This window comes from Syngnathus leptorhynchus, chromosome 4, assembly GCF_054491065.1.
Source record: "Syngnathus leptorhynchus isolate UIUO chromosome 4, UIUO_Slep, whole genome shotgun sequence".
NCBI lineage: Eukaryota > Metazoa > Chordata > Actinopteri > Syngnathiformes > Syngnathidae > Syngnathus > Syngnathus leptorhynchus.
In genome coordinates this window covers 12661713-12675788 of record NC_141198.1, presented here as the reverse complement: position 1 = coordinate 12675788, position 14076 = coordinate 12661713, and the positions used below count along the sequence as shown (strand labels likewise).

The 14076-nt window shown below is 41.3% G+C and overlaps 2 protein-coding genes across 2 annotated transcripts; both read left to right on the top strand.

Moving 5' to 3' along the window:
- The first annotated feature begins 75 nt into the window (after nt 1-75).
- Nucleotides 76-7129, top strand: ercc8 (excision repair cross-complementation group 8). The gene is made up of 12 exons (XM_085910902.1): nt 76-419; nt 494-589; nt 1162-1263; nt 1369-1492; nt 2778-2859; nt 3345-3413; nt 3627-3693; nt 4540-4643; nt 4887-5011; nt 5472-5669; nt 6109-6195; nt 6503-7129. Exons 1-12 carry the CDS (start codon nt 343-345, stop codon nt 6566-6568), a joined length of 1197 nt encoding a protein of 398 aa, XP_085767028.1. The 5' UTR covers nt 76-342; the 3' UTR covers nt 6569-7129.
- A 480-nt stretch (nt 7130-7609) lies between these two features.
- On the top strand, nt 7610-11672 carry elovl7a (ELOVL fatty acid elongase 7a). Its single transcript, XM_085910025.1, has 8 exons — nt 7610-7769; nt 8778-8863; nt 8941-9131; nt 9280-9360; nt 9928-9984; nt 10074-10179; nt 10253-10389; nt 10543-11672. Exons 2-8 carry the CDS (start codon nt 8800-8802, stop codon nt 10789-10791), a joined length of 885 nt encoding a protein of 294 aa, XP_085766151.1. The 5' UTR covers nt 7610-7769; nt 8778-8799; the 3' UTR covers nt 10792-11672.
- Nucleotides 11673-14076: the final 2404 nt, after the last annotated feature.

Here is a 14076-nt window from a genome sequence, read left to right as displayed (position 1 = left end):
TCCAATCTTGAACAAACCGCCCTCCAATTGGACGAATGGCAGAACCAATCTACTCGTTTGTTACCGGAAGTGTTTTCTTTATTTTTCAAAATGGCGTCGTTTTAGTCGCAAAATGAAATTATAAACAAAGCCACTGAATTAATAGCTTACATTACATTGTGTCGTGGATGTTACCGTTGCATATAGCGCGATGGATGAGCTGTAATGTCAAATAGTGTGACACACTTTTTTTTTGTTCGAAAATCTCAATTTTACGGCAGATAGCATGCCAGCTCTTTTGTTAGCGTCGAATAAATCTTGCATATGCACTAATTCAACCCCCTGTTATGTTTTTTTGAAACAATGCTGGGTTATTTGGCAGCAAGGCGTGCCGGTCTGGATGACCCTCTGCGACTCAGGCGGGTGGAGGCGACGAGAAGGTAAACACATGCTCTGTAACACACCACGTCCCCTTGCAGTAAACAATACTCTTCCTTTTTATGCATCCCAAAAGGGTACTAAGCCTGGAGTTGAATGCAGACAGGGATGTGGAAAGAATCCACGCAAATGGTGTCAATACCGTTGACATTGAAGTCATAGAAGGCAAATAGTGAGTAAATGTTTATCTTTATTTTCTAGGAATTATAGAATTATAGTCAAGGTTCATGTTTCCCCCCTGTGAAACGTATACCTATGTTTTTACAACAACAAAAAAATCACTAATTTGTGTTCTTTAGTGCTCTTTATAGTTGAAAATCCGAAACATGCCACAAGATGGGGCCAACTACCATCTCATCATAAGAGTAATTTACGGGTGACTAAAAATATGTCCCCTGCATTTTTCCACAAGGAAGTTCCCTGAAGTTGTTCTATCTTTGCATCTTAAATACCAATGACTAATACTACAATTACTACTACTAGATACTCTTGTGTTTTAAAATACACCCATCCACTGTTTTTGAGATCAGGCCAACGCAACAAGTTTTGCTTTGGCGCATTCCTGTGCCATTGTGGTGCCCAAAGGGACCATGTTGAGAAGCTTCAAGCAGGCAAAAGTAGTGCTTTGCCACCAGTTTGTTGCCTCATAGTTGCTAACATAGCGAATGAGCACTGTACGCTGTTTTTGAACTGTATTTGATTTGATTTGACAGTGGTGTAATGTCATAAGTGTGCACTGTTTAGCATGTTGTCCGGCGGCGCCGATGGAGTGATTGTCATCTATGACCTGGAGAACTTTAGTGGGAAACCGCAGTACATCTGCAAGGCTGTCTCCACCATTGGAAGGTGAGTCTTGACCCCCATTTACATGTTATGTTCAGCAGAATCTCCTTGCTAAGTAAATCTTCTATTATTCACACAATTAACAATTTTCAATGTAATTAAATGTAGATCCAGCAAGCATGCCCACAAATTCAGCGTAGAGACGGTCCAGTGGTATCCTTACGACACTGGCATGTTTGTATCCAGCTCCTTTGACAAGACAATGAAGGTGTGGGACACGGAGACTCTTAAGGTAACATATGTCACTCCCACACACGTGTGACATGGTGAGTTATTGGTGAGGCTGTGTACCATGATAATTGATTCCCTTGAGTTCAACTGCTGTGTTACCGTGCATCCATTCATCGATTTTTCTAGAGCATTCGTCCTCATTAGGGTCGCGGGTGAGCTGCAGCCTATCCCAGTTGACTTTGAACGAGAGATGGGGTACACCCTGGATTAGTTGCCAGCCAATTAAGCCTCGATTACAAATGCTGCCTTCAGAGTTCATCAGGATTCATTCAAGATTGCAAATCTCTAAAAAAAAAATAATATCTCCGAAAGTGCTAAATTCCATTTGAAGGCGTGGTTGTGTCAAAGCTTCCGACTTTGGTGGTTCCATTGTACAGATTTGTTGGTGCCGCCCCCTTTGTCTCTGTTTCCATTCTTTGTCTTCATAATTGCTTCATGCTTTCTGCCTTCCTATGCCACATTGTCGCAGATGGCCGATTCTGCCTTGAGCTACAGTTTCACTGGGCGCATGGTTACATCACAAGTTCAAAGAAGGGTCAAGAGAAAAGAACCTACTGAACCTTTATAGCTTGTGTGTTTTTTGTTTTTTTTGGTCCCTCTCCCACAATATATGCTTTAGGGACTATGTTTATGCAAACATAGGCTCCTCTGTGTGCCCCATTGATAGGCTGACTAGTGGCAAACTGACACATGGTGCAGCAACAGAGGCTTTTTTGTATTTGCTGGAGTATTTGCATCGTAACCACCACAGCTGCACCAATGAGATGCCATTCGCAGTTCAAAATTCCTCCTGTGTTTGCATGTGCACTGTCAAGGCTGTACAAACGGAACAGTAATGTTTAAATGGCTAAGGCCGCCACCAGCCTCGTGGTTGTATTGCAGTCAGAGGTATCAAGTCACTTGATAGGATTATGACAACAATATTACCTTCATAAAACATATACGGGTTATTGCATTGTAGATAGCATTCATTAGGGGTGGGACAGTTTACAGAACACAGTATGGTCAATTTGTGGTAATTGTTTTCAGTTTGGTTTGGTTTGGTATGCATTGACTCATGGTTAATTCATTGATATAATGACTGGTGTCTGACATCTGACACATTTTTGTGACAGTCTGCGGTTAAAAGTAGGTGAGCTGGCTGCAAGTAAGATATTAGGAGTTTCAACATACTATTCATATTTTGGGCAAAACAAAATAAAAAAAATTAACAAATATTGAAAAAAAACAAAATTAAAATGTGGATTTTTTTCTAAACACCCCTCTTGTCCTGGTTTTCCCCTCAGCCCGCTGAAGTGTTTGAGTTTGAAGGCAACGTTTACAGCCACCACCTTTCACCTATAGCTAGGAAGCACAGTCTCATCGCAGGTAGGCATTTGGGCGCATGCCCTTGTTTATTAAAACAGAGCCGAGGCTTGGAAGTGTGATGTGAGCTGATCTGTATGCTGTTGCACTACTACATCACCGAGCAGGAACAACAGGTTACCCATACCAGTTGTCTTAGTCATACACGTGCTTCAGAGAAAGAAAGAAAAAAAAAAAAGTCTCTCTCTGTCCGACGACTGTTTGTAGATCCAGAAAAAATCAATCTGCTATTCAAAAGACACTCAGCAGTTGAATTGGATTGTTTTGTATTTTGGAAGAATTTCTCTTGCCCTGATGTGCTCAGACTCACTTGTTGAGTGCATCGTTGTTATCTGTATCCTGATTCACCACACCTTGTTTCTCACAACCTGGGAGTCCAGTTTTGGAGCTTCCTCCAAGCACCCCTCCCTTGTTGCACTTTGGTTTTGAAGGAATGTGTGGCAGAATGTAGTTTTTATTGTGTGTTTGCGTGTGTCCTATCTTGTTAGTTGGCACCACATATCCTAAAATACAGCTGTGTGACCTGAAGTCCGGTTCAAAGATCCAAGTCCTGCAGGGTTAGTGTGCTAGACGACAACACACACATACATTTATGATTTGAAATCTACAGTATCATCATCAAAATGAAAATAAAACACTGCAGTGTATCTCGATAATGTTTTTCCCATTTTGAATTGAACTAGTCAAATCAATACATTTTCTATGATATTCTAATGAAGTCATATTCTAAAGTGTATGAATGATGAAACCTAACTTCATCCCCACCTCAGGTCATAGAGCAGAGGTCCTGTCTGTGCGATGGTCACCCAGATACGAACATATCCTAGCCACTGCCAGGTAGGCACCATTTACAACCCACTTCGCTCCTACTGGTGAAATGCATGAATAAGAAGACTCAAATCTGACAAGTTGGTTTAATGGGACCTTCCTCTTATTTACGTATGACACGCACAATTAGTTGCAGCATGACGACACTGAATTGAACGCTATTAATTAAGCAGCTATTCTAACTCTCAATGTCAAAACTAAGCATGAACAGATAATTTGGGATACAGCTCTTACAGTGGGTCTTGTTATATTGTGCAGGCGTATCTTAGGAAGCATCCGGTGAGTGTAATTCACCCCCTGAGACCCATCAAAGAGAGAAATAACAGGCAGCAGATCATTCCACCAGCTCATCTTGTCATTTGCCCCCCCCCCCCCCCCCCCCCCTGGCCATCTGGCCACATGATGGCCTGGAGTCAAAGATGATGGCGGCACATCTCTAGCACTCCACTAGACGTGTCACCAAAGCATATGGTGGATGCTGGCCCTCCACCTGTTTTATGCTACATTAGACCTACTAATTAATCTAGTGGGACCCATGCGCCGCTCTCCCTTTGGAGTCAAAGTGATTTTGAAAACAACTGGAACAAAAGAGGCACGTGGTGACGCACGCCTTTGTGATATTTAATTTGGCTGCATGGTTAATCCCCACATGCAGAGAAAAAACAAATAAAGGCAACAATAGGTATACCTGCCCAATTCTTCCTCTACAAATATAATTCTGCTCACTTTTTATTGACACTGTCAAAGACAGATGGGTTAGTTAATGTGAGCTGTTGTTTGTAAAAACTCCACTTACCTGATTTAACATTCTATCTTGTGAAGTAGCTGCTATAAGGGATGATTTGTCTCCTCCAGTGCTGACAGCAAAGTGAGAGTGTGGGATGTGCGTCGGGCATCAGGTTGCCTATTTTCGCTGGACCAGCACAATGGAGACAAATCAAAAGGCGCTTCTGAGGCAGGTATGAGTTCACTCACTTCGGACATTTTGTTTGTATTTTGTACACTGTGCTGCAGGACTTAGGGAAGATATATGTATGTATGTTTCTTAACAGTATCATTGGCTAAGTCGAAAATCGTTAGCTTAATAGACCATGAGGAAAATAAATTGTCATCACATTTGTCATTTTGAATTGCTTTTGTGACAGCAAGTTCAAATGATGCTATTAGGCTAACATAATGTGTTTTTCCCTATCAATACCCAGCAAACACAGCCCACAACGGCCGAGTGAACGGCTTGTGCTTCTCAAGCGACGGCCTGTACCTCCTCACGTCTGGGACCGATGATCGCATGCGATTGTGGAACAGCGCCACAGGGGAAAACACCCTGGTATGTTAGTTAGGACTAATTACATTGCGTGAAAATGATCCTACCTCAACCAATAAGAACGTATTTGCATAACCTGTTGTGGACTTCTTTAATTGGTGGCATGTGACATCATCGTTTATCTGCCATTACTTTGAGCCCTTAAAGCATCCCTCAGATGTCATTTCCAGCTCGGCTGAAATGTACTGGGGTTGCTATGGTTTTTTTTTTTTTTTTGTTCCACCTCCAAGACTCAGCGTCACATGTAAGAGGTAGAGATTCTTTCCTCAGGTGAAAACAGAGCAACAGTTTTGAGATGGTTGATAGTTTAGCTGAGGAAATTGAAAGGGCACAGTTGAACAAGTAGGACTGAGTGCATTTTCCAAACATCCCTTTGTAATGGCACTGGATAGAAAAACACATCTGTCTGAAAACATCATTCCCTGGTTTTAGTATGAACGTAGTCTTCACCTGTTTCTCTCAGGTGAACTACGGGAAAGTGAGCAACAGGAGCCGCAAGAGGCGTCAGTTGACGGTGTCGCGGGGCTGCAGTCCGGAGTTTGTGTTTGTGCCGTGCGGTAGCTCAGTCGCCGTGTACAGCCTCCACACCGGTGAGTTGGTCACCATGCTGCGGGGTCACTTCAACCACGTGGACTGCTGCGAGTTCCACCCGGACCGCCAGGTGAGATGCCCCCGAATAGCCAAAATGATCTCATCCCCCAATTGCTCCTAATGGGACACACACCCTCCAATGCATTGTGTCATGCCGGTTTTGTTTGTAGTCTGCAGTGGGAATGCCGTCAAGCGGCTTTTCACTCATGGTTCAGTGCAAAGACGCCACCTCTGCCAAAATGGCAATCTGTGTTGTCCACATTTTTTTTTTTGCTTGTGTAAACCTTGTTTTTCTTTCTGTTTACTGTGCTTGGAGGTAACAATTCATTATCGTCCTTCTGCATGTGTGTGTTTTTTTATTTTTTTTTAGGTATTCTATTGGGTAACTAAATACATCCAGGATAAATGGTTTATTTTGTTTTTGACAACAAAAAAAATGTGCCTGTCAGAAATTGATGGAGCTCATTATGTGTACATATAACTTATTTGTGTTTTTTCCCGGCATATAGGAGTTGTACAGCGCAGGTAAAGACGGTAATATAATTGCATGGGTTCCGGTCCTACGTGGCCCGGATGTGGAGGAAGAGTCAGATGAGGTGACATAATTTGTAATTTCCACATCCGAAAATGTTTGTCATTCAAACACGATGAGTTGTCTACTCACTTGCATGGATAACCATGAAAATCCTATGTCAGTTATGGCTTTGGTCTATATTTGTAATATGATGATGACGTTATATGATAATCATGACTGGAATGTAAAACGACGTCACGCTGTTCTGCTCCGCACACACTTGCATCACCACATTCTGTTTCATTAATAATTAAGGCGCTAAATCCAACGATACTCAGTTAAGGCGCAGTATTTTAATGTTGATACTTCATTCTACTGTCATTTTACAGAATGCTGCAGTGAAGTCGTCAGTCAACCCCACCTTCCGGGACAACTGGAGCAGTGATGAAGACTAATGAGGCTTCAAGGGTTCACCAATGGACTCCAGCATTGTTTGAACTACGGTGCTAGCAAATTAACATATTCAATACAGCGTTGTGAAACAATAATCCTGATTCAGTATTTGTCAATTCTCCTTTTGCATTTTTACCCAACATTTTCTTGTCGCCACCTGCAAATCAATGGATGGGTGTTACCTTGCAATGCAAAACATACATAATGGTATGCCTTAAGTCATTCATGGTTCAAATTTGCATCTGTGTTTATGTTGGGAGCCCTGAAGCTGAAACTTACGACAGGGTATAAGCAAGGCCTCTCCCTGATGCCCCTTAAACATGTTCGCTTTTGTAAAATTTAATTATTTTCAAATAAACTGGCCTTTTTGTGTACTGTATATAGTTGAATGTGGAAACATTTTTAAAATACTTTTTCTGTTTTTTCAAATAAAACCTCTTGAAAAAACAAACAGTCTTGTTAAGAAATTTGCAAAAGTATGTTGAAAAAATATTAATTTTTTGTTACCAAAATCTTCCATCAATTAAAATATTAAGCTGACAATTTTGTTACACTCTGTGAATAAAAATGTAAAAAATTAATAAAAATAAATAGATCTGATTAAAAATGATGTTTGTGTTTTTCACCCTTTAACCTTTTCATCGGAGTTAATAAAGATATCTTTTCTTTTAAAAATGTAAAAATATAGTTTTCGTTTTATGTCTTTCTTTTGAGTTTTTTTGTAACCATCTAAAGGTGGAAGAAGCACAAGAACATTATTCTTTGGATTACAATGTGTGTGTGTCAATTGAAATGTAGTTTTTGATTCTTTTTTTTTTCAGATTTCGGGGTGTAATTTTCTTATGGGAAAATGCATACTGTACACGCTGTACGGTTTCTGTTCAATTGTCGATCATGATGACAGAATTAGTGTGACGCATCGCATAGGTAAGGCATTGTGACCTTATAATGAGGCATTGCCTCATTGACTGCTGAGTCCAGGCACTGGCCAATCAGCAACCCCGAAGTACTCGAGTCCCGCCCCCTCAAAAACGCCATAAATTTCCACGGGCGCGCGCATCATTAACACGTGAACTGAGCTCAAGACGCACCTGTGCAAGTAGAGTCATACACGCGCCGACTCTTAATTCTTTTTTTTTTTTTTAATCGCAGTTCAACGTTGGAAAGGATTTCTCACTGGGTGGTTGTAGGACAAATTTCCAGGTAAGACTTCACTTTTAAGCAGTGAGGTGTGTGAACTTGTGTGCACTTGTGAGCGTTGCAACTGCTGCTAGACTTGTTTTACATCCCTTGAGACACCGCATCAGAACCACAAACGTTCTTTTGTCCTTGCGATTGTCAATTTAAGACTGCGTGTGTGACTCTTAAAGCAGTTCACTCAGCTAATTGATGCTTTTCAAAAAGCCTCATTATTTTCTACCTCGGTTAATGTTTATTATAACTCGTGCTAATCAATGGGCGTTGTGGAAGTAAGCGCTTTACTTTGCTCATGTTTTTGCCGGTATAAAATGGTGCTTACTCCACCCGACCCCCGTAAACTAGTTCCGTTGCTAAAATGTCTTATTTTGTCTGTCTTGCTCGTACTTCCGCTATTATTTTGTATTCACGTGTACTTCCGTCTTTATCAGCAGAAAACTGCAGCGATTTCCCAATAAGGACTTCCGGTTTCTACTTTTCTTACATTGCTCCTCAACTGTATTCTGTCACAACTGGTCTAGTTTCATAGAACCAGTCAGGCCAGTTAGTTAAGTAGAAATAACAAGTTTGACCATCTCCAGTAGGACCGTTAATAAGCGTTGATCATTTTCACTTGCTGACACAGCAATTATTTTAATTCTTACCTGCAAAATAATTTTGACAAACCAAGTATTCTGCCAAAAGGCAATAAAATGTTTATCTGCATTTATGATGACTTCTTCCACTGTTAAAATGTTTGCCCAATTATAGATTGGTACTGTTCGCTGGCTGTGCGACTGTTACTTATTGTACTGCTCATACAGTACTTTCTTTGTGTGGCCTGCCTGCCTGCCTTGTTGTCTTGCATGCACACTAGCACTGATACCTTTTTAATTCTTGCTCTCAACGAAACTAAAACGTTGGCAAGCTATATTTTATTACTATGGAGATATGTGATACAATTCCACTTAATTGAAGTTCACAAAAGATGCTAACAGACCTCATGTCCCCCCCCCCCCCCCCCCCCCCCATAAGCTGAACTTGCAACGATCTCACAATGGAACTGCATGATATCAAATCTTCAATTTCGCTCATGTATGACGACTTCATCCGGAACGCAGGTCGGTTCCTCCGCCACACAGTTTTTCTGTTATGCTTAAGAAACTCCGGTCCTTACCCGTTTTAACTTCTGTCGCAGACTCTCGTACGGAGAACTGGCTGTTCATGGCATCTCCCATCGTGCAGAACGTCATCATCATGGCGTACATCTACTTCGTCATATCACTGGGCCCCCGTATCATGGAGAAGCGCAAAGCTTTTGACCTCAAAGGGGTTCTGGTGGTGTACAACTTCAGCGTGGTGGCACTCTCGCTCTACATGTGCTACGAGGTGATTGTTACTCATCATGCTCGCTAACGTCAAATACGCGATGTTGCCGCATCGGATGCATGTCAAATGACTGATTTGCTTGCTTGAATGTGCAAAATTAATGACATAAGAAAACATTTAGCCAATTAACTAGAGTGTCTCGTTCTAGTTTGTCATGTCGGGATGGGGGACAGGATATTCCTTCCGCTGTGATCTCGTTGACTACTCTGACTCGCCACAAGCTATAAGGGTAACTATATATGTTCATGGAGTCCTCTGTTTCTCACTGCACCATTACACCATAATTTGTGGTACAATGGCGGTCTCATTTCATCGGAAACAAGTCATTTTGTTCGGTAATTTGATGCCAGGTTCATGAAAGCCGTACCTTTGTTATACTCAGACACTGTCATCGTCAAAGACTTGAGATTCATTCAATGACTTCTCAAAATGACAGACATCCATGAAAAATTCAATTCATGCACCAAATGGTAAAGACCAGTATGTTGTCATAATTCTAGTTGTCGAGATATCAAGACAACCACACTTAACACTAAAATAAAGCAAAACTTCAGATTTGTAATGCAAAAAGAAGCGCGACAGTGCCACCTAGTGGCAGTTTTCCATTTGTGGTTTATTTGTCAGCTTCAATGAGCACCTTCAGAAACAGATGTGTTTGTAATTCAGATAATCAACACATGGACTGCCACGCAATTAAAATTGACTTTTGCAAAGACTGTCTTTCATATCATGCAGTCGTGTTTAAAAGTTGCAACCGGCTGTGTGACCAAATGCTGAAAGTGTCTCTCTCTAATAGATGGCAGAAACGTGCTGGCTTTACTACTTCTCCAAGTTCATCGAGATGTTGGACACAGTAAGTCGCGGCGGTTGCGTAGTCAGACTTGGATCAAGACAATTTGGCGAATGTTACAATTTGCCCTTTTTGTTCACTCTCCATTTAAGGTTTTCTTTGTGCTGAGAAAGAAAAATAGCCAGGTGACATTTCTTCACGTGTTCCATCATTCTATTATGCCGTTTACCTGGTGGTTTGGTGTTCGCTTTTCTGCAGGTAACACAAGCTCTCTACTTGTGGCCTTAGTTTCCATTGACGTGGTTTTTAACAATATACTTCACCCCGCTAGGTGGTATGGGGACTTTTCACGCCGTGCTCAACTGTGTCGTCCATGTCATCATGTACACCTACTACGGCTTGACCGCCTTAGGGCCCAAATACCAGAAGTACCTGTGGTGGAAGAAATACCTGACCACCATTCAGCTGGTACGTCACGTTTGCTTCCCCCATTAAGGCTGGTTTTGCTTCATGTTGCAATCTCCAGATTTCTTTAAGGTTGCTAAATGAGAATGTCAATGGCAGCCATTTTGTGTGAGAGTCCAAGGTCCTGACCCCCCGCCCCCACCTTCTCGTGTACAGATCCAGTTTGTGATAGTGACCACGCACATCTCGCAGTACTTCCTCATACAAGACTGCTCCTACAAGTTCCCCATCTTCATCTACATCATCGGTCTGTACGGCCTCATCTTCCTCTTCCTTTTCCTCAACTTTTGGTACCACGCCTACACCAAAGGCAAGCGGCTGCCCAAGGTGCTGCAGGCCCAGATGTGGGCCCACCATTCAAACGGCGTCATGAATGGCAACGCTAACCACACCAAAGAGGAATAATTGGCCGCTCGGCACGGGGGGGCTTTTTTGTGGCGGACTGCTGCTCTGGTTTAGCTTTTTCTACTTGCAAAAAAGAGACAATCTTTATAAATTATGACCAGTTATATTTAACCCCAGACAAAGGGAACTTTTGTATTTTAATATTTTGTATTGACTGTATAGTTAATTAAGACACGACTGTATAGTTAATTAGGCCACGGGGAAAAACTGTTATTTATAGGGCTTCTCCAAAGGCATGACTGAGACTCCATGACCCTGATGTGTGCAGTGCCACTCTTAAAAGTGACGGGTTGGTGTATTATTATTTTTTTCTTCCTGCATTTATTTTGTCTTGGTGGTTCACTATAAAAGTTGGAGGGTAATCCATGTTGCCTTAATATTAGTCTTTGCAAGGCTATTTTAATGGTTACATGCATACAGAGTAGGGTGTTTACTTTTTATTTTATATATTTCACACCTTGATGCTTGGAGTCACAGATTTGATGGTTTCAGTGGAATGTTCTCTTGAAGCGTGACCAATTGATTACTGGAAGGAAAGCCAGGGGGCGCTCTTGTGGCGCACCAGGGCATTGTTCACTAAAAAAAGTTAGATGTTTACAGTGACATGTCTTTGGGTCGGTGACAGGAGTGTCTGTGTGTTATGATGATCTTAAGCTCCAAAGTGAATGAAATGACGCTCCTGTGATTGACAAAAGAAGATAAGAGTATGCGATCAGTGGTGGTGTGTATTTGAGAAGAGGTTTAGTTCGAATGATGCAGTTCCTGTTCACGTCCGATATCCTGTTCTCAGTCCAATTGTTAACCATATAAGACTTATGTGCCTTGAAAAATTGTTTATACTGTTTTATATGTATTTATGTATAATAAATGTTGACTATGTATTTGATGTCTTTAGAATCTTCATTTTGAATTTCACTTTCATTGTCAAATTTCATCAGGTGAATGATTTTAGATATGTTTATGTACTGTCTGTGTTTCAAGTTTTATTTCAGGGTTTTGTGGGAATTTACCAGTTTTGCTCTTCTAACTTGGTGTTGAAACCAGAGTCTAGCATTGAGTACAAACTCAACGGGAAGGTCAGGGTTGAGATTCAAACTAAAAGAATGCTGCCATTTAGGGAATGGTGAACAGGAAAAGAAATAATGGCCACTTGGATGTTCTGAGAACACAATGTAAAATAGTTGAACGTAAATTGATCAGGAGCAGGATAGTCTCCAATGTCCTATTTTTAAGCAGGGGCGAGCACAGGGATCTGTCTACTGTCACCACACGTACTGCAGAATGATGCTGGTGTCAATGCTGCCAAAGTACAGTGTGACTCCTAAACTATTCCATAACAGGACATTTTGAAATGGTTGCAAAATATGACAGAAACGTCATACCCTTCTTTCCAGTACAAGAATAAGTTAGTCACTAAAATCTAATGGAATAACTTTTTACAACGTTTCAGGAGCTTAAAGACAGATGGAAGGAAGGCTGGCAGTAGGATCACAAAGCTACCAAACAGGAGTGATTTATGTGGTTTTTGAGAGAGCCTGTTATTTTTCAAGTGCCAGTCACGACCACCATGTTAACGGAAAAGGAGAAAAGGTTTCTCCACATACTTTATTTTGTTAGAAGCGTGACATGACTTGCACACCAGTGATGAGCATCCCATTTTGATTTGGATGTGAGGATTTTGAGTCGATAATTGTCTTCCCAGCGACAAGTTGCTTGGTTCCATACATTTGTGTATCCAGGTGTTCCTCGGGGTCTGTTTAGTTTTTTTTTTAGTTTTGGCTCGTCTGTGCTTGATCTTGTTTAAAGCATTAATGTCCAAAGTGTGATACACGGGCTCTCTCTAGCGGCGCCCGAAAAGTCAGAATTCCCCAAAAAGTTCAAAACTGCATAATAGTATCGTGCTCCAAAACCTTTTGAATTTAAAGTGCAGTTCAGTTTTATTTCACTTCAAATAGAATACATTTTTAATTCATTTTTTCAAACTGCTAGTTTTCAAACATCGATGTCGAGTTATTTTTTTTCCACTTATTTATGTGCAATCTATTTCATCGACTCGGAACCTTAATTCTAATGCCAACCCTTAAGAGTTTTTGCCTCTTGCGTCTATGACTGTTTTTATCATCACGAGTAGGTGGAGATTTCCGTGGCTTGATCTGATTTGGTTCGAGGAAAAAAAAAAAAAAAGAAGTCTGCGTCAGTTCACAATTGCCGATTCGAGCATGTGCGGGTGGGTAGTGACTGCAGGCTACGATGAAGTAGAAAATGAATGCGACTTCATCTTGAATCTTTCTAATGTCTACTCATAAGTTAATGTTTGATCCGCAAAATCATACCCCGGCCACAGCCTGGAATATATCCTAGTTATGGGGCTTTTCTACACTTTGATATAAAGGCACCCCAAAGGGTTTGACTGTCAAGTTGGGCTTTCCCGACACTCTTCTTTTCTCCTATTTGTGCTTCTACTTTTCTCACTGTGACACGTTTGCACTTGTTGGCGTGTGGCTGGTAAACTCGATAATGGTGGTTTGTGGGTGAGGGAAAAAAAAAACAAAAGCACAAACCTTATTTGCCTTAAAGTAGGAAAAAAAAAACCCACAAATTGCAATTCAAATAATCACTCTTGCCTTTCTCACTTTCAGCTTAGTGGAGATGATTTTGAAACGGTCTGTAGGCTAGTCTTATTACTTCTGCTTTAAAATACTACGAATCCAAACTGATGCACAATTTGGACCGAGGGGTGTTTTTGTCATTTTTACTCTCACTTTGTGGAGCACCAAGTTTTCACACCTTTACCCCAACAGAGAACATTCCTCCTCACTTCATTTTTGTGATGGCAGTTGCCAAGAGCTTCCATGTTATCTCGTCGTGCACACCACTGGAACAAATCCGATTTTCACAGGTTCTTATCTGCCTTGCAGCACTGTAACACGTCTCCAAAGTCGACTTATTGATCACTGTTCTTTCATCTGCTCTATAAAATAGAATTTTCCTCCATATCATTGAATCTGTTCCCCTCTGTTTCTCAAACCCATTCATTCCTCACGCTACGATGAGTATTCCAACTGATTTATTCAGTGGATGTTTATTATGATGCAAAAATTCAAAACGGAGGCGTAGTGAGCCTTTGCATAGTATTTGCATAACCTTTCCACTCCCATGAGTTTATGAGCCTCGCAGTGGTCCTGCTTGCTTTGCTGATTCCATGTCTGCATTCCTCTTTGCCTCACTTCCCTGAGGGACTCGTCCGTCTCCTCTCAGGGCAGTATCCCCTCTCCCTTTTTTATT